The 21,383-nt window shown below is 46.0% G+C and overlaps 1 protein-coding gene across 1 annotated transcript in view; it reads left to right on the top strand.

The window, feature by feature from the left end:
* The first annotated feature begins 2,911 nt into the window (after positions 1-2,911).
* The window catches only part of slc4a1b (solute carrier family 4 member 1b (Diego blood group)), a 50,226-nt gene continuing 31,754 nt past the window's right edge, over positions 2,912-21,383 (top strand). The window contains exons 1-7 of the mRNA XM_062474709.1: positions 2,912-3,006; positions 5,163-5,209; positions 12,813-12,993; positions 14,338-14,473; positions 14,580-14,652; positions 14,751-14,793; positions 14,949-15,133. Coding sequence (XP_062330693.1) covers positions 12,837-12,993; positions 14,338-14,473; positions 14,580-14,652; positions 14,751-14,793; positions 14,949-15,133 — 594 coding nt within the window. The 5' untranslated portion in view covers positions 2,912-3,006; positions 5,163-5,209; positions 12,813-12,836. The remainder of the gene's footprint in view (positions 3,007-5,162; positions 5,210-12,812; positions 12,994-14,337; positions 14,474-14,579; positions 14,653-14,750; positions 14,794-14,948; positions 15,134-21,383) is intronic.

Genomic DNA, 21,383 nt, shown 5'->3' with positions numbered 1-21,383 from the left:
AACCTTTTGACACCGCCGTTGTGTATGTAGGCCAAATATTGACTGAGTTTTAGGGGGGCGAAAATAAACAATAATAAAAATAAATAATAATATATATGTGAGAGAACAAAGGTTGTGCTCTCGCCGAAGGCTTGAGCACACCCAACTATCTGAAGGGAAACCTCTCAATAGGCGATCTTGTGGTCATAGTGGATGACACAGCCCCACGGAATACATGGCTGATGGGACGTATAGTAAAGACGTTGCCAGATTCCAGAGGTTGTGTGCGAAGTGTCCTTGTCAAAACAAAGACGAGCATCCTTCAGAGACCTAATAGCAAACTTTGCCTTCTGATGGCGGCAGCAAGCTAACAAACAAGATAGGGTTTGGCCTTTTAAGTCAAATTAATTTTATTATCTGAAGTGCTGAACCAAACCAAAATGACTGAAAGTGTGTCATTGTTCAAAAATGTATGATGCTCAGTGTGTATCACAGAGAATCTCACAGAATACTGCATAAAGATACTTCAATGTAATCTACCCCCCTGACTAATGTAGCATGCAGGCCTACATCTGTCCATCTATCTTAGTTCTTTACTTCTGTGGTGTTTCTTTGTATGGCCCCTTTGTGGGGTGGACCGTGGTTAGGGAGGGGATGATCGCTGGTGGGATAGCTAACTGTATGAGCCAGATGCAAGATGGTGATAAAGGACGCCCCCTGAACAGTTGGGTTTATCTTCAACTCATCCATGGAGACCTGTTTGGGGGAGGAGATGTCGATAAACTTCTGTCCATCTGTAAGCACTGTCTTGGAATCAGTTTGTTCATTCTCTGTCTTTTTGATATGATAACTTGAAAATGGAACAAGAGACCTGGATTCAGTGTTTAGGGAGACTGTTCAGAACCTCCAAAGAGAGTCCCCTGAGAGCTGGACGTACATGCAGTCTCATCAGTAATCCACACAGAATGAGCTGCACACCTGCATGGTGCCACATCTGGAACACCTCTGCCTAAGGTAGAATTTACTTTAATATGTTTTTATAAATCTATTTATTGTATATGTCAAAGTCCTTTTTTATGGCAATCAGTACTTTTTTGTTGTAAAAATGACTGGATAATTTGTAATTGCTTTAGGGATGTACATTACAACCATACCACATCACATCCTCCACACATTGGTCAATTTTCATTGTTTTGGTCTTCTACAAAGTTGAGAGAAACTGATGAAAGTCTACGGCATATTTAATCATAAAACAATAATACACTCAATTAGTTTTCCATTTGTAATTCTTCTTTTTTTTACAGACTAAAAACACGGCATCGGCATTCTGAAAATGTAACTGAATATCAGAGCAAAATAGAGTACAATACTGCAGAAACAACATTTCTTTCTTTTATATATATAAAAAAGCACCCTTCCCTCTGCCTGAAAATACATTTGATTAACTAATGGCTGAGACTGCCACAATGGCAAACCTGTAATTGCTTACAAAGTTTTTATCTAACTGACTAACATCAACTCAGCATCTTATTGTTATTCACAATGGTTAGCATATTTAGTACACAGCTGCACAGTGTGCACAGCCTCGGTCACTTATCCTGATTCTCGAGACTGAAGTACAAGCCACAGAACAGTACATAACAAAAGGTGCAGGCAATGACACTTTACGGAAACACATACTAATACTCACAGATTTAATGTATAAAGATAATGTATAAAAGATCATAATGACAAGACATTCATCAAAAGTATTTCAGAACATAGACAGATTGATCTTGGGCAGCATATTGTGATGAACAATTTCAAGTTTGTATATTTATGTAGTGAAAATGAATACTTAAATTTTATAATTTTATAAACATTCTAAAATTGTTTATTAGAAAAACATTCACTATTAGTAACTGCTGTTAGGGCGATACCCCCAAGTGGATGACGGGCTCCTGCCTACATCGCTCCACCACTTTTTGCTTGTGGTAGATTATGGTAGATTGTGTAAAAACAGTGTCTCTGCTCTCATTGTAAATGCATACATAAAAACTACACTTGCTCACTCACTTTCATTCCACATGGTTCAGTACTTTTTAAAATACCAATAATCCACATCAAAATACCATGAATCCACTTCAGACATCCCTCTTTCATGTTGTCTCTTTATGTCATGCTCTCTCCCTCCATCTCACCAGTGTAATAATATGGCTCTTAAGAAGTAGGACTCCTTCCTCAACATACCTTTCAAAAGGTGAGGCATCTGTTTGTCCTCTTGTCTACATTCCACTTGGCTCCAGGTGGAGACTTTCATTGGTGCATATCATCAATGGGGCTCCTTTAAGTAACTTGAAATTGAATTTTCAAGAAAAATGCACATTTTGGCCCATTTAGTATAAAGACTGAAGATACTGTACACTACAGCTGAACTGATTATGTTAAGAAACTGACTGCCCATTCTGCTACACCAGAATCATGGAGTTCTTCATACTTACTGCACTTGTTTTGTAAAAATTCATGTGCATGCATGTAAAATGCACTTTTTTATTTAAACCTTTTATGACACCTTTAAACAGTTTCATGACAGATTCACATTAAACAGGTCTTTGTCACACAGGTCTCAGTTTGGGGAATCTTACTGCTATAAAATGTCAATGGGACAGGATGAGGAAGGAATGGAGGAGGATGACAGAGACTCCTTCTTTCAAAGCTTCAACATCTATGAGGATCTTGAAGGTGAACATGTCTAGGGTGGCCCCTAGCCTTTGTTTATCCCAAACATGACCAACAAATATGATAAGATGGAGGTGGGATAATGGGACAGTACGTCTGGTCTATAGTTATCAAGAACCCTATTTACTATCAATATTATGGGTGAGATCAGGAACACATGCCCTGTGTGTGTGTATGTGTTCCATTCATCCTATAAGTCGGATATTACACCTCATCTTTATACACTGTTATAAAGAGGAGGTGTTTGTATAGTTGGCTTCTGTTCTGAAAAGTAATTCCCCTAGTCACTGTGGTTGGATTAGTGTGCAGGTAAGGAAAAACTTTTATATCACTTTTGTTTGTATTACTCTTATCATGTACTAACACAAGAATATGTCAGTAAAAAGTAATTAAGATATATATCATACATAGTGATTCAATAATAAAGCATATTATTGTCCTACTCCTAGTATTGTGACAATGAAACTTAGGGACTTCCATAAAAATCAATTATTCATAATATTGTATGAAATATAACATTAGACACTAGCCATAATATTAAAGAGCCTTGTTCAGAGATTGCAGGGTTCTACATAAGACCACTTGACTGTAAGTTTACAGCTGTCATCACACAGAAGCTCCATCAGCTACTTCTTGATGATGTGGTGACGAGCTTTGCCTTACATAATTAAATTATCCAATTGCAACACCTGTAGATTAGCAACAACAAAAAACGCAATTTAAAATGACAGACATTGATAGACGTTTCTCACATCTCTGTTGTGCACTGAGATGAGCTGAGGGAGCTGAGGGAGGGGACTGTCAGTCAGATCCTGTAGATTTTAGGACAGCACATATTTTGTTCTTATTCTTGTGTTAAGTCTGGGTTTGTAAAAATCCTCAAAAGAAAACTGAAGTAAATAGCAACCATAACACCAATTACATGTACACAACCTTTACATCTTTTACAATCCTATTATACAGCTGTGTTGAGAATCATGTCCTGACGTTTACTCAGTATTTCTCCTGGTCGGTTGAAATTCAGAATTCACTTCTCCAACAGGTTATACTTTCATGTATGTATGCAAGAAGTTACAGTTGTAGGAGTGGATAGGAAATTTAAACAATAGTTGATAGGATTTATACTGTATTTCAGATAGGGATAATGTCACAATGTTTGGTTGCTGCTGTGTCCTTAATAAAAGAGGCAAAATAATAATAGTTTAATCTTGATGTTTTAATTAATTTTGATTAGAAATCAAATATGATGGATACATTACAGTGAGACGGTAATTCTATTGACCTCATATTGTTGGAGGGGCAAAGAGGTTCAGCATTTAAAATGTTTTTATTACATTTAGTCATTAAGCAGACGCTCTTATCCAGAGCTCATATTGCTCATGGGAAGCATGCTTGAATTGCAGCTAATGCACACAAGTGAAATGCAAATATAGCATTCAAAAACATAGTGTACAAATATTACTCGGAATGCACTGCTAGTGAAATTAGAGTATATCCTAATAAACGGGTTATGCTAGCAAGCCATACTATCACTGTTGCCCTGAAAATTGTAAGCTTGTTTGGTAGCTAGGTATTTTTGCTTGGCTGCCAGGCAGTGGGCAGACCTCCCTCAAGTCATAAACTGGTCCAATTATTTGTGGCATTTGTTTTACTTTATTTACCAAATCAAATTAAATCAAAATGTATTTGTATAGCCCTTTTTTTACACACAAGCATGTCACAGAGGGCTTCACATACGCCCATAGAACTGCCCCTCAACCAACCCAAACCCTCAAGGAAGACAGGAAAAACTCCCAGAAAAAACTCACTTGAGGAGAAAAAATGGAAGAAACCTTGGGAGGAGCAATTCAGTGAGGGATCCCCTCCAGAGACGGTTGGTGAAAGAGAGGAGCAGAACACAAGCTTAACATAGTCATACAGCAGGGAAGTGTCAATGGGTGTTGAAACACCTAAATCCATTGTTAACACACAGCAAAGCCAGAGAAACAATGAAACTTTGAAAGAAACCATGTCTTTCAATGCAGTTAATAAAATGTGTTCTTTGTAAAAAATTAATTACAACAGAAGTCCACACATTCTCTCAAAGCAGACATTATGGATCGTTCTTCACTCACCCAGTGTCGGGGCATTTAAGATTTTGTAAACACAGGCATGTGCAGATACACACCAAGAACACAGTCTAGTCAGTCAGATCTGTCTCTTCTAACCTTGACTTTGCTTTGTTTTGTGTTGTAAGAAAGACACGCTGTTGTCAGATACAACAGAAAAGGATTTTTGTAACAAGGAAGATGGAATATTGCAGATAATGCACATGCCATTTGCCAAAACCAAACTATATAATCTGAATCCGCCCAAGAATTTACTCATCCCAAATTCCCTCAATTTTTTATCCATTCTACTGCATCTGAATATAGTGAAGATGATAGTCCATCTTAAAAAATGATTTCTCTCTTCCTGTGTTCCAGCTACTCTTAACGTGAATACCAACGCCAATCCCAGAGGAGAGTGTCAGGTGAGGTTGTGATACACGGTGGCTTTGATTGGTTACAATTGGTGTGCCTATTCATGGGAGGCTTGAAAAAGATATAGGAAGTGTCAATTCTTTTTTCTTGTGCCACAGTAGAACATAATACACTATTATACACATACACAAATATTCCCCATGCAAACACAGATGCAATTACACATGTAATAAAAGTCAAACACACTCCACTGTCCTTTGAAGCCACAGGCACACGTTGTGTGTTTACAATCCAAACATGCTCAACAAGTCATCAGTCATCTTTATATCGGAAACTGGTGGAGCAATAGAACATCGGACGCTTGTGACAAGCCTGGCGAAAAGTCACAATGTTGTGTAAAGTCACCCTGCCACCATGTTTACATTATAGACACAACTGGCCATCATCGTTGTCGTGACCACAAGCAGAGCATGATGGTGCCTTGGTCAATTCCCTCCTCACTTTCCTCTCTCCATGTCTGAGGGACTGTGTGTCCACCCTGTGTAGAAAACAAACACTTTGTTGAAAGTTCTAAAGGAGGTCCCTTGAGTGATCACGGTCTCACATGATCTCATCCTGAATACATTGAAAATTATAGCTACCATTGATTCACCAAAAAGCCTTTTCCTTTTTTGAACTTGTTTTACTTATTACTCGGTAGATCAAGCAAATATGGATATATATTTTAAATTTGATTAACAATTTTATAAAGCCTTCTGAAGTATAATACCCGAAACAGGAAATTGACAGGTCCCCTTTTTAACATAATTTTTCTTTGGACTAAAAAAGTATCAATAAAAACTAAACATCACTACTGTTGCACAGAAATATCAGACATGCAAATAAAAACATCATGAACCTGCATAGTCATCTTGGATTATGTTTTGGAAAAGCAGCAGCAATTTGGTGCTGTCTAAAGTAAACAATGTTGTTTGACAAATGGTACTGGCAAAATTGACAGTAACTGGAATTTTGCTTGCATAGTTTGAAACAGTAATCTGTGTCAGACAAATTGATTTGTGGAAGGTGCTTAATTCCCTTTCCCACTTCTCACACATCTATCTAATCTGCCAGAAATCTGTGTATGTGTCTGTGTATTTTTATAATGGAATTTTAGGGTAGCGAGTTCCCCACGATTATCTTGAGGACCGGGCACTGTGCAGAGTTCAAATTTTGCAGGTGTCCTTTTCAGAATCCAAGGGAGGGAAGTATCCCTGGGGTTGACGTTGATAGGATAAACACTTGGGGGATAAAAAATGTCCTCTTGTTTCGCAATTGATCCCTTTCAGCTATGTTGAGCAGGCACTATAGATAGCATTGAGCTGCACCACAGGCTACACAGCATTTAGCATAGCTCAACTAAGCTCTTGAACAACAGGGTTGTCTTTATAGATGAAATGCTGGCTAGCTAACTAAGAGAAAGACAATAATATTGTATGTGACAATAATATTGAAAATGTAGCCTATACCTTTTTCAGTGTAACTGGAAAATTATCAGCTACGATGTGATTAAACAACTGATCTCACGCGATAGGCCTACTGTGTGGAGTTGAAATCCTGTGTAGAGTTGAAATCCTGTGTATTGCTCTGATGAGTGGTTTGTGGAAATTAAATAGTCCTACAAAGTGAATAGCTTTCTATGACAAACTCATTAAAGAAAAGCGGACAAGCGAGAGATTGCGAATGCCAATACGGCCAGGTGAGCATGGATTTCAGTTTGGATGAAATGCTGGCCATCTAATGTTGTAGCAGAATTTGCCACCAGACTAAGACGATATTTAAAGTGGATACTTTATTTCAGTAGGTACAGCTGGAAGAGTATTAGCTACAATTGTTGTTGTGTAGACTTAGGCTGAATCCCAATACTCTGTCTTACCCCTACCCCTTACCCCTAGTTTTGCGCGTCCCCATGAGAGTAAGTGGTGTCCCAATACTTTTTCTGATCGAGGGCTAGGGCTAAGACGAAGGGGTATACAGCCCTTAAAACCAAGTGAGCTCGGGAGCTTACTTGAAACCAAGGGGTATGTTATACTGCGCTACCTGCAACAATGGCGGACAGATGATCCAGAGAGTCCATTTAATATTTTCGGCTTAAATAATTGATAAAAAAAAAAATGATGACAGTCTTGTTTGGTGCTTTACACAGTCCTGTACATACGTATTTGCAACCATGTTCTTAATTGAAACATTTTTAAAAATAGCTAGTTTGCTACACTAACGTTACATTGCTGATTTGCACAACAGTCCCGCATTTCTCTGATTAGCCTTGAATGGACTTCATGCATGTCTACCGTTTTAATTAAACTCCATTAGCAGCAAATTTCAAAGGAATTTTGTTTGATATCAGTGCATAACACTACTTGCTTTGGAGATCAATATACTGTAACGACCCTGTGTTGTAGTTATTGTTTTCATGCATTCAGAGTTCAGGGGAGACACTAAGGTTGGGGGGGATGTTGGGTAATCTCGCGGGGTTGGGAAGTTATAAATCAGAGCGACTGTCTTGATATCTCTCTCTTGTGTTTTGGCTTGAAGAGTGAGAAGACGTGTTTGATTTACTGTTTGTTGTTAGCGTGCTGGTTAAGCAGCGTGGGCTGTGGCCAGAACAACAGCCCAGTTGTGCAAATAAAGAAAGATAAATGTGGACATCCAAGTCGTCTTGACTCGTTCATACGACCATAGTCGTGGTCGTTACATTGGTGTCAGAAGTCAAAGTCGAACTACAAGACGGATCAACTCGGCGCGTGCGTTAGCGGAGTTCAGTATAGGCCGGTGGTGGCTAGCTTTCGTGTGCACCTTGTCTGAGGTCATGATGTCGGGGGCGAGGCGGAAGATTAAAGAAGAGCCATGCGATGTGCCTGGGGTGCATAAGCGGGAAGCTCAGACGGCAGCTAAGGTGGAAGAGCTGGAGGGCCAGTTGGCGAAGGTAAAATTGTCAGCAAGATGGCAGAACTTGCGGGGTTCCCTTCGCGCCACACGTCCAGGCCGGATGTCGAGCTGACGGAGGCTTTGACGTCAGCGGGGGCGGTCGCGGCTGGGCCTAGCCATGTAAACAAAGATGGCGGTGCCCTAGTCCTGTTAGCCACGATAGCGGTTAAGCCGCTGAAGTTTAATGGACAAGGCAAATGGGAGGTTTTGGCTAAAGCTTTTGGCTAGAGCTGGAAGGTGGTCGGATGAGACTAAGGCACTACAGCTTGCTCTAAGTCTGACAGAGGAGGCGTCGGAGTGCCTGCTGACACTAGCCCCTAGCGAGAGGGGTGACTTCGGGGCGCTTGTGGAGGCGTTGGAGAGCTGTTTCGGTGACGATGCACAAGCTAATATGTTGCGGATTGAACTGAGCAACAAAAAGAGACTCCCGGGGGAATCGGTGAAGGCGTTGGCGAGCTGTATTCTGAGCCTGACCCAGCGGGCGTATGCAACTATGCCGTGTGGGGTGCAGGATGAGCTAACACGGGACAGTTTTGTCAGGGCGCTCTCCCCCACCGAACTGTGAAAGCACGTTCAGATGGCGGAACCACAGACTCTGCGGGCTGCAGTGGAGATAGCCAGGAAGAGGGAGCTGATCTGGGGTGAAGGAGAGAGAGAGGGCGTGGCCGGCCAACCAGAGGTGAATGCTGCAGCAGTCTGGGCACCCGGGATGGCCAAGCCAGAGTGGATGGACGAGATGGGCAGTTTGGTCAAGGCTGCTTCACTCGTCATTGAGCAGGGCCCCAGGCAACAACAAAATGTCAGCTCAACTCCCTTTGTCTGCTGGGGTTGTGGCCAGCCTGGCCACATTCGGAGAGAGTGTGACAGATCCTCCCGTCGCCAGGGAAACGACAACGGGTTCTCGCGCAGGGGGCAGCGCGGGCCCACCCATCAGCCCCCGAACCCGCAGTAAGGAGAGGAGACACCCAGCAGTGCAGCCAAGGGGATGGAGACCTGCTTCCACCTGTTACGGCTGTTCCCACATTCCCTAGTCCAGTAGCTGTGGTGGGACGCACTACCGTGGGAGACTTCTGCAATGTCTGTGTCAAGGTAGAGGGGGTAGAATGTTTAGCCTTGGTTGACACAGGCTCTACAGTGACCAGACATACTTCCGGCTGGGGTACGGGTGGAGCAAACTCCCGTCCAGCTGCGAGCTGTCAAGGGTGAGTTAGCCCCCATGTTGGGAAAGTGTCAGCTGTCTGTGACTGTGGGAGGAAAAACTGTGGGGTGTCCAGTGTGGGTGGCAGCGGTGCAGGACCTGTGTATACTGGGAATGGGCTTTTTGAAAAAATGTGGGGCCCAGTTGGATTTAGCTTTAGGCACCTTGAAGCTGTCGGGGGGGCACACAGTGGGAATGGCACCTTTGGGGGGCCTGGGGGGGGAAAGGATTGCCCCTCCATCTTCAGTCAAGCTAGGGGAAACTAGACCAGTCGTCCCAGCTGCCCCCTTGGTCATTGTGCCATCCCAGCAGCTGTCTCCAGCAGCAACACCATTCACTCCCCATGATAGCACAGGCACAGATAGCCCAGTGGCTGTAAACACCCTGGTCCTCCCACCCCCTCTGCCCAGCGAAGGAGGGGAGGAGGCAATCGACGCCGTCGAGGCTGTGAGGCTAAAAAACCGCCAGGGCCTGGATGAGGGACAACAGACACAGTTAAAGGAGCTGCTGTTGGAATTTAGACACAGCTTTGCTTGGGGGGAAGATAAGGTAGGGCAGACTCACCTAGCTCAGCACGAGATAGACACTGGGGACGCCCGCCCTATTAAAATTCGGCCCCGTCGTATTCCCCTGGCCCGGAGAGAAGCAGCGGATACAGCTATTGTGGACATGTTGCAGGCTGATTTCATTGAACCATCAGATAGCCCTTGGTCTGCACCAGTAATGATGCCTAAGAAAGGGGGTAAACTCAGGTTCTGTGTTGACTACAGAACTAAATGCTGTTACCACAAAAGACTCTTACCCCCTACCAAGGATCGACGAGTCGTTAGACCACGTGAGAGGGTCTTCGTGGTTTTCCTCCCTCGACCTGCGCAGTGGCTACTGGCAGGTACCCCTCTCACCAGGGGCATGGGAAAAGACAGCCTTCTCCACGGACAAAGGGCCTTGGCAGTTCAAGGTGCTTTGCTTCGGCCTCTGTAATGCTCCTGCCACCTTTGAGAGGCTGATGGACAGAGTTTTGGCCGATGTCCCTGGACATGAGTGTGTTGTGTACCTGGACGATATCTTGGTGCACGGAACATCGTTCGAAGGGGCCCTGGGGGCACTTAGGCGGATGTTAGAGAGGATCGCGGGAGCGGGGCTAAGGTTACACCCTGAAAAATGTCATTTCATGCAGAGGGAGGTGGTCTTCCTGGGTCATCTGTTGGGGGGTGAGGGCATTGGCACAGTGCCAGACAAAGTGGAGGCTGTGAGGGGGTGGCCAGTCCCAAAAGAGAAAAAAGAAGTTAAGAGCTTCCTGGGGCTGGCATCCTACTATCGCAGGTTTTTGAAGGGGTTTGCTGGGATAGCAGCTCCTTTAAATCACCTCCTCAAAAGGGACATGCCTTTCCAGTGGACTGAGGGACACCAGCATGCATTTGAAGCTCTCAAACACGCCCTGGCGGAGGCCCCTGTCCTGGCCGCCCCGGACCCAAAACGTCCATTCATCCTGGACACTGATGCAATCAATGAGGGCTTGGGGGCTGTGCTGGCTCAACAGGGTCCGGATGGAGAACATGTAGTAGTTTACTACAGCAGAACATTTGATAAGGCCGAGAAACGCTACTGTGTGACCAGGAGGGAGCTGTTGGCCGTTGTTGCAGCAGTACGCCACTTCAGGTACTACCTGGGGGGCCTGCCGTTCATGGTCCGGACGCATCACTCAGCCCTGCAGTGGCTTCTGTGTAAACGATTAGGGGTATAAAAAACGCGCACTACCCCGCTGCGGCCTCAAAGCGACGGGTTGGTTGAGAGGTTTATCAAGACATTAGGGCAGCAGCTGGCTATTGTGACCTCAAAATACCAGAGAGACTGGGACACTCACTTGCCGTTCATTCTCATGGCGTGTAGGTCGGCAGTTCAGGACTCGACCTCTTGCTCCCCAGCACTACTAATGTTAGGTCGGGAGTTGCGCCCTCCAGCCGAACTGACGTTTGGCCGCCCCCCGGATGACGAGGACGTGATCGCGCCTGGCCCGAATTACGCTCGTTGCTTGCAGAACAGGTTGGAAGTGGCACACAACTTTGCAAGAGAGCAACTTGAGAGTGCAGGGGTGCGTCAAAAGCGCCGCTATGACTCACATGCTAAAGGAAGGCACTTTGGGGCGGGTGAGTGCGTGTGGTTTCACAATCCCATGCGCAAGAAAGGGCGATGCCCGAAGCTGGACAGTGCCTGGGTGGGACCCTGCCTGGTGTTGGAAAGGGTGGGGGAGGTAACGTAACGTGTTGAAGTTCCACCACGGCGGAGGAAGGTGGTGGTACACCGGGACCGGTTAGCTCCGTACAGAGGGAGGGTAACAGTGGTGAATGGAGTTGAGGACCCTGCTGTGCGCCCACAGGAACAGCCTAACTCAGAGACTCTAACGCAACCTGAGCCTGGGGAGGGGGCTGCCTCTGAGGGGGCTGAAAATGACATTGGGCCAGATGAGGGGTCAGGGGCAACGCTGGTGGGAACCACAGGGAGGCCCAAGAGACAGACGCGACCCCTGGGTCGTTTCAAGGATTTTTCTTTGTAACCCTAGGTGCTAGGGTTTAGAAAGGGGGGGCTATGTAACGACCCTGTGTTGTAGTTATTGTTTTCATGCATTCAGAGTTCAGAGGAGACAGTAAGGTTGGGGGGGATGTTGGGTAATCTCGCAGGGTTGGGAAGTTATAAATCAGAGCGACTGTCTTGATATCTCTCTCTTGTGTTTTGGCTTGAAGAGTGAGAAGACGTATTTGATTTACTGTTTGTTTCTAGCGTGCTGGTTACGCTGTGTGGGCTGTGGCCAGAACAACAGCCCAGTTGTGCAAATAAAGAAATATAACTGTGGACATCCAAGTCGTCTTGACTCGTTCATACGACCATAGTCGTGGTTGTTACAATACGTAACCAAGTGGTGTCTCATTTCATATGGCTATGTAGCCCTTACCCCTCAGTTTCGAGACACAAAGGCTGGGGTAAACTAAGGGCTATAAGGGGTAGGGGTTAGACAGAGTATTGGGATTCGGTCGAAGTCTACACAAAAAACTCTACGGTTTCGCCTGATTTCCATTGCTTAAGGCATCATCAAACGAGGAATTACTTGCTAGACAACCTTTCAATTGGCAATTCACAAATTGGGGTATATGAATGCAACTTCACTTCCTTCAGAGCATAAAATGTGAACAGCCAAAAATGGCATGTTAAGTGATGGAGCTAACTCATGCACAGAATATCAAATGGCTACCTTGTAGGTTATCATGAAGAACAGTACATTTTCAAAATGACCCAAATCATTGCTCAACCAGTAAACTTGTTTTGTGCTGCAATGTTCAGAGTAGATGTATTTGACTTACATGTCAAAAACATAGGAACATGCCATTCATATATTTGCCAACAGAACACCATGGCTTCAACTTTGGTGTTTCTGGAAATATGTGATTGTCTAAATCATGCCAGTCATTTTTAGTACTTGCATGTTTCTTCAGGCTTATGTGGAATTGAACGAGATAATGAAGAAGCAGGACCAGCAGGGCTACTGGCAGGAGACTGGCCGATGGATGGGCTATGAAGAGAACTACAACCCTGATGCTGGAGGATGGGGACCCTCACACATCTCATACCTAACATTCAAGAGCCTGATTCAACTCCGACGCACCATGAACACAGGTCAGGATTCAACTGCACTATAAAAGCCTTGTTTACCTGCTTTTTTAATCAGTTTGACACCGTTTGCTGGACAGTCCCCGAACTGGGCTTTAGAAGTCTAGGTGTTACAGAATACTTCTCGTCTCCCTTGCTTTCACAGCGCATATTACAAACACACAGACACAGCTACTTTGGCTCTGACATGGTACTCGGTCTCACATACTAAGTAACTGCATCCTTAGATTTCAGAATGGAGTACTTTAAAGTACTTCTTTAACCTACTGGAGAGCAACACGCCCTCTCACCTCTCAATTCAGCGGTGGTAGAATTATAAATGATTAAAAGATATAGTAGATATATTGGATTTCTATAACTCTATCTCACAACTGCAACCGTGTTGTGTGGTGTCAGCTTTTCATAGAATGCATATATTTATTCTAATCTATTGTAGGGAGTCAGGCTGAGCGGTTAGATAATCAGGCTAGTAATCAGAAGGTCGCTGGTTCGATTCCTGGCCGTGCCGGACACAAATGACGTTGTGTCCTTGGGCAAGGCACTTCACCCTACTTGCCTCGGGGGAATGTCCCTGTACTTACTGTAAGTCACTCTGGATAAGAGTGTCTGCTAAATGACTAAATGTAAATGTTATGTAAATGTACATAATTCAATGCAGTACCTAGTAGATAAAAATTGCGCAACCAGTGCTTAAATAAAGCGCTGAAAAGTTTTATGGATTTTCAATGATACAATCCTTTCTTGAAATTGGTCTTTATAAAATACATGTATGACTCACATTATTTTGCATTCCTGTATAATCTCAAATCACTGTTGTAACTACAAGAACAAATATACAAACAAGTATATCATTTGGCTGATTATCCAAATGTATCTAAAAAACTATGTAGTGTAATATTATCCTGCAATGACATTATTGCAGGAGTTGTCATTCCAACATAATATAGATAGTATATACTATAGAACTAATATAGTTTCACATTTTCTATTAATCTCTTTGCCTCGAGATCATGCTCAAATTAAAAAAAAAATTCCATCCATGTAATTAACACACACCAACTGACTGCAGGGCATTTTGCACCAGTGCAGATCACAGACCTGAAATCTATGACCATTTTGCAGATAGTAGGTTCACTATTGACAATGTGTATTTGGCAAATGTTTTTCATATATATTTTTTTTTAATGATCTGGCAGTACACTGTAAGGTATTCAAACACAGTTCTTTCCATTTTCAATCTGGCTCCAACCTCTTTTCTACACACATTCTTTTTCACTCACGGAATGCATCTTTACATTTCTATTGAGACTTACACACATTTGACATTTGCTGTGGTAATGATGTTTTCAGGTGTAGTGATGTTGGATCGTGAAGAGAGAAGTCTATCCAGTATAGCTGAGAAAATGGTGGATGCTCTAGTCAGCAAGAAGGAAATCAGGTCTGGTGACCGGGATGGGGTCCTCAGAGCTCTACTGCAGAACCGCAGGTCAAATATGATAATACAGGTGGAACTAGACTAGCATAAGTATACTTAACTAACTTGAAGTAACATTATGTTAAGGCTAATTCAATGTGGAATTATTTCTGCTTAGTCAATCAAGCACTTCAGAGAGCCAAGCCTTGACGACCGGAACGGAGATGCAGACCTTCTCAGTTAAAGAGATGGTAAGTTCAGTAGTGTACTGTGGCACCTCACTCACTAGTCTACACACTAAAAGTGCTAATTTATTTAAAGTTGTTATCATAAATCATAATTTTTTCAGAGAGATGTATCTGACAGTATAGAAGCCTCCATGGTTCTAGTAGGTAAGTAAACATATGTGATGACATGATCTCACTGATGAACAGGACTGCCTTCATTTATCAACTTTTGGTCAAATAATGGTGCCCTGTAGTCCTGTATGTTGGCCTTAACTGACTACTGTTTGTATGTGTGTGTGTGTGTGTGTGTGTGAGTCCAGGAGCTCTTGACTTCCTGGAGCGCCCTACAATGGCATTTGTGCGTCTGAAGGAGGCGGTGGTCCTGGACTCGGCTCTGGAAGCCCCTGTGCCTGTCCGATTTGTTTTTGTCCTGGTGGGCCCAAACAAGAGTGACATGGACTACCATGAGACTGGACGAGCTATGGCAGCGCTAATGGCTGACAAAGTGAGTGCTTGAATGAAAGAATGTATCAAGTAAGCAAGACAAGGGAGAAATAGATCATAATTTCCATTAAAGATCCTGTAAAGTGGAATTAAAAACGAGTTTCAAGTTCACCACACCACCGAATAATGTGTTATTAACTACCCATCCAAATTTGAATGAAAAGAAACACCGACAAGTATGTTAACCTTTTCATGTTCCTGTTAAATTTGCCTGAAAATGCCTAAACAGCATACCCAAAGTAAATTGAAAGCTGTTCTTGAACCATTTGGAGTACATGCATGTAAATGATCTCTTTTGAAAGCTGACACTCTGAAGTTATTTCCCCTGTTGTCAGGACCCCTGTCAGTCCTACTGGTGTTGAGTATTAGAAGCTTGAACACAAGGAAAGTGAAAATTTCTATTTCCGCCTAGATTTTGTTTTGAAAACAGAGGCCTGAAGAGGCCTAGAGGTGGTAGGTATTAGCTGGAAGACTAAATTGGACCACAGGTTGAAGCCTTACCCAATTCAAATCAAAAGTCAAACATAATACCACAATATATTCATATTTGACACGTTTTTGTAAGAGTACATCCAGGCATTTTCTAAAAGGGTCTTTTGGAGACTCCAAAATGACCCTTTGTAACCAAGGTCAAGGTCAAATAAAAAGGTATTATTTTTCATAATTGTTATCTCTAATGAAAGGTGGTACTTAGAACTATCATATATAATAGCTAAATCCCTAATTAGTATTACTGAAACACAAAAACTGAAGCATGAACACATTGGAGTGCTTTATCTGATTCCAAGGATTGGCGCACAAAGAACACTGATTCTGTCAACCATATTGCGCAATCGACTGTTATTTTGAAAGCTCCACAGACGCATACAAATGAGGTATTGGCATTTTCAGCTAGCTGTCAGCTACAAGGCTAACAAGCTAATTTCAGAGCCAGTCGAAGCCAGTTCGAGAAATTTGTTTAGAACGAGTGTGGGGGGGGGGGGGGGGGGGCGGGGGGGGCGCAGGACGCACAGACCTAGTTGGCTTTAGAGGGCTGTCAACGGGGCATGGAAGCTCCTATTGGGTCAAACAAGGTGTCAATCAAAAGGGGAGGGTTCAACGGACATGTTGATGCCTTCATATTGTAAATACTCCGTTGCTAACCGGAGAAAAAAACACTTTTATGTGAACAAGTTGTTTCTTCCGTCGGCTAACTTGCATAATGAAACAAAGGATAATGGCTATTCATGAACGTAAAACATTGTATTTGGACGAATTACTTTACATGGTTAGATACTTTGAACCCTTGGGACTTACGCAGATCAAGTTTTGATGGCATGATTTGCACACCTGGACCTATTTGAACCCCCTCGCTGGAAGGCGCCGCCTCTCTCAAGTAAGCTATGCTACGGTCATGCTACCATTACGGTGACTAAGGCTATGTGTGCATATCCTTAACGTCGCATACCATCTGATGTGCGGCCCGCTGAGCCGGCCCACGCGCACAGCCCTCAAGACCCAGTGCTCGACGTGACGTGCGCCCGCAACCGCCCCCCGCACCGACCATCTTTCCGGTACCCTTCTCATCCGACGCGTGATGGATGTACGGGAAGGCAGCACCATGCTGGAATGGGGATATGTTATCTAGTGGGAAGGAAAACAAAATTTGTGACAGCACACAGGCACCGCGCCCACACCATGCTGTTCCCGGACGGTATCCGGGTATCTCCTGAGGTACTCCCCGATTGCCTTAGAGCGTGCACATGCATTCGCATTGGCAACGGAGTTCCCACGAGACATTCTATCACTAATGATCCGGTAGCCTTCTCATCTTATACAGGGCAGATTTATGCCACCTCTTTATGCCCTCTAGCGCCCGTCGGCGACCCCAAGGATGTATGCAAAGGCGCCTGTGTACGTGCACCAGATATGGGATGTTACATGAGGATGTGAGATAAATGTGTCAGCGGAGCATCCGCTGTTCCCTGGGAGTCCAGGTCATCTCAACGGATATCTCCATGCAGACACTGTGGATTCTGATGCTACTTAGCGCATCAGAGCACGTCTGCGGATCACCACTGCTACATGGAGATCCGAAGACACATACTACCATTGGCAATGTACGAAGCCACCCACCACGGGATACATGCGGATCACATTGGTCGCTGAAGTTCTCAGACCTGCTCAGCTCGAGCGCCTAGGTAAGAATACTGAGCGTTGTCTAATCAAGCATTTAATTGCGAAACAGCTGTACATACATAGCTCACATGGTCTACGCATAGGTGTCCGTTCATGCGCTCATCAGCTTCTGCGCATCCACAATATCCGATGCGTTGGGGCGCACGTAGCGCTCGTAAGCCGATGACGACCAACGGCCCATCAGTTTCAGCGAAGACGTGGGCACCTTCGCAGAAGCCGAGGTGGCCGCCCCAATCCGGAAGGAATGCGCTGTGTGCAGCTCCGGGGACAGGCCACGTTGCTCGGAAAGGTTCCGGAGCCGCTGCGAGAACCACGATCTGGTCATGGCCTTGCCAACTGCGTCGCTGGTTAACAGGGGCTCATCGGGTGTTGCCCGGGGGCGGCATGACAGGTACCGGCACATGGAGGAAAATGGACAGAAGGTACAGTTAGTTTGACCAATCACAATGGGAGTGCCCTTACATGTTGCATCCGTTTTGCTGTGCTTCAGGACTATGGTGAACACCCCACTTCCCATTATTAAATCGGACATGGTGAGATCGCAAGACGGATCGAAGGCAGCGCATCTAGTGGTGTATTCGCCGCACCGCAGAAACACGTAGAATGCCGTGAGAAACTCAGTTTCGAGAAGAGCGTCGACGTAAACCACAAAGCATCCCCGTCTTAGAGCAGACACCAGTTTGTGCAGTATAGGGAGTGTGATGGGGAGACGTTTGTCTTTCCTTTCGGGCCTCTGCTTGCATAGACCGTTCATGAGGAGGCGGACAGCCGGGCTCCCCAGAAGGCTGCCTGCCGAAGGATCCACGCACCGAAGGTGGAACTGGACACCTGCCACCAATGCCTTGATGGACGATGGTTGCAGCTTACGGGATTCGAAGCAGTGCACCATGAAAGCGCACAGCACGGACAGATTCATAGGCAAAGGGCTCACAGAGAAAGCACCACAGTACGTAGAAAATTGAAGCCAGGCAGAATCGTATGATTTTAATGTGGAGGTGCACACACCCAAACTCATGTAGCAACAGGCAGACAAAACATGCTGCTGTAGCACCTCAGCTGATCCAGCAGACCCTAGTCTAGCACGGCTTGGTGGAACTTGGGGCATACCAGGCCGGTTGGCGACGCGTGAAGGCGTAGCACGCGGAATTCCTGTAATTTGAAGCGAGATAGGGAATCAGTGCATTGGTTGGCAAGCCCAGGGACGTAGGCTGCGCGCAATACAAAATTGCCCAGGACGCTCGTCCAAGTGAGGCGTCTGACCAGTCGGTTAATGAACGGCACCGAAGACCTTCCCTTGTTGATTATACAGACCGCCGCTTCGTTGTTGCAGAACACGGAGATCTTTTTCCTGCACCATAAATGCCCCCACAAAAGACAGGAGATGACGATCGGGTATAATTCGTGAAGCGCGCTTGAATAGTGCTCTGGCGGAAGAGACAGGATCTCCACGGGCCATGCAGCACAGAACCATTCATGACCGTGGTAACCCCCCGAACCCGACGGACGGGGCGGCGTCTGTGTAAAACTCCAGGGCGGCGGACGTTTCTAGCTCATCGTTATAGAAAAACGAAATGCCATTCCATTCGGCGCACAGGAGAGCCAGAAGGATAGATCCGACCTGCATCCAACGTCGAGCGCCAGGGTGTCCTGCAGGTTGACTACGGTTTTGGGTTTTAGGTTGGTTGAGGGGCAGTTCTATGGGTGTATGTGAAGCCCTCTGTGACATGCTTGCGTGTAAAAAGGGGCTATACAAATAGATTTGATTTTGCTCAGGTCAAGGAGCCGAGAAACAAAAGCGCGCCCTTGAGGGATAATGCGCATTGCGAAGTGTAGATGCCCTAGCAGAGACAGCAATTTGCGTTTACCTCATGGACCACGGCACTGCAGGTGGCCCCCATTACGGAGCGAATGCGCTCGAGCTTCTCCGCGGGCAACAAGGCCTTCATTTGTACGCTGTCCAGCTGAATGCCAAGGAACTCGAGCGAGGTCAGCGGGCCTATGTTGTTTTCGTCTGACAACGGGACGCCCAGCGAGTCGAAGGTCTCCCGCAACACGGAAATGCAACGGGGCGGAGGCGAGCACAGAAAATCCACCACTAAAAAATCATCCAGAAGGTCCAGGACGAAAGGCAATTTGAGCACATTTAACAGGATCCAGCACAGCGCTTCCGACAGCGTGTCGAAGATGCGCGGGCTGCTGCGGCAGCCGAAGGTTAACTGAACAGAAAAGTACAGCTTCCAGCGCCAGCGCACACCGAACAAATGCCATTGAGAGGGATGGAGTGGCATGACCTTAAAAGCATCGGTCACGTCCGACGGACGTCCGTCCATCCAAGAGTACATCACAAAACAACGATTTTTGATATTTGCGGTTAGCAAAATGACACACATTCTCATTGAAGTGGATACACAGCGGTGGATTAGCTGCGGATGACTGATAGGGCCCTACCTTCTTCCGACCACCTCTAGACACGGCCTGCAGGGTCGCCTCAGGTTTAGCAATGGGCGCATATGCGGTTCTGGGACACAGGTTTACGGAGTGAGCCAGAGATCCGCACATGGAGCAGGAGAGCGGCATGGGCCCAGTAAACACACGGCTCACCAAATCTAGATCCCTCACTGACCAGTCCTGCCGCTGATTCCATTTCTGGAGGTGCAAGGCCGCCTTAGCGGACAGACATTTATGATATTCATAGAACAAACTACCACCGTAGCGCAGGGCCAGATCGCAAATTTGAGCCAGGTAGTCGTCCAGTACGTCGCGACGCTCGGGGTACACCTCGCATAGCGTACCGCGGTAAACCCTGAACGCCACGCAGAATTTGGCCAGAGTCAAGTTCTTAGACATTCTAGGGTCGCTGCCCTTTAGGATCATGGACACGTCCCCGCAGTCAATCATACGTCGGTCTAGAAGGTCGGTTGCACCAAGCAATATCTGAACCAGGTTGACATCCATACCTGCAAGGATTTGGCTCCTAAGGTGTATTGACACGCCAGCCGCGGGGGACACGAACGGTACACCGGAGGCAGCAGCCAGTACAGCCGAGGCCAGGCTCCTCCGTGGCACCACGTCGCGGTCGGAGGCCGCAGGAGCACCCACGAAACCGGAGAAAGTCGGAACGGGAGCCCTTGTCGCCCCAGCTTCCAGGACGGCGTTGCGGGAACTCATGTCATCAAGGAAAAGCTGGATGTCCGTGAGGGCAGCCAGCACAGGATCACGGGGGTCGCTCGTGGACAGGATTGGCTCCCGGATGCGAGCCCTCTTCGCGGGCAGCACGGCAGTAGGACGGGAAGCGGAGCCCCCACTTCCCTTTCGCCAACGCTTTACCTGGGGGAGCGCCCAGGGGTGCGGATGGAGCAGTCGTGATCCAGGAAGAACATGAACAGTTCCTCGTGGCTGCATCCAAAGGGCGGTGTTATTCCCTTATCGTACAGGGCGTCCAGGATCCTGTGCACCGGCCAGTCCTTCAGGTTGGCTACTTTCCCGGCCAATCGCGAACTGCGCCTGACTCCCCGAGTCCTCGCCATCAGCGCAGAGGTCCTCCGATGGAGACTCCTCAGGGGGCAGATCGAGACAATCCACCAGATCCTTAGAGACGCCCGCATCGTCCAGATCCGAGGAGGACATGACGACGCGGAAACAACGCGAAGACAACGAACAAACACGATCAACACCACGGACCGCACATCACTGGCAGCAGTGCAGACAGCAGGTACGACAATGAGTGTGCGTGCATGGAGCGTCTTTATAGTGCCGCCTATCAAGCTGAGCCTATGGCCTGAGAGCACGGCGATGGGTGATATGACGCGCGCTGCCCGAGTGCCATGCCTGAACCTGCTTCGCCCATTTAGTTTCCAAAAAAGTGTCAACGTTTTTAGAGAGGATGCAATTGCTAAAGTCGTAACACCACCCTAACAGATCTAGAGGTCACAGGATCAAATCTCCCCCTGTACATCGCTTTAGATCAAAGGTCTACTCAATGAAAATGTACAGTTTTAAATGAGTTAATCTCGCACATGAATGTAGTAAATTATACTGAATCCAAGTCATTTCACTTTCAAACCGAATTGCAC

The sequence above is a fragment of the Osmerus eperlanus genome, chromosome 12, assembly GCF_963692335.1.
Source record: "Osmerus eperlanus chromosome 12, fOsmEpe2.1, whole genome shotgun sequence".
Classification (NCBI taxonomy): Eukaryota; Metazoa; Chordata; class Actinopteri; order Osmeriformes; family Osmeridae; genus Osmerus; species Osmerus eperlanus.
Note: the sequence above shows the minus strand (reverse complement) of the source record. Positions and strands in the feature narration are given on the sequence as shown.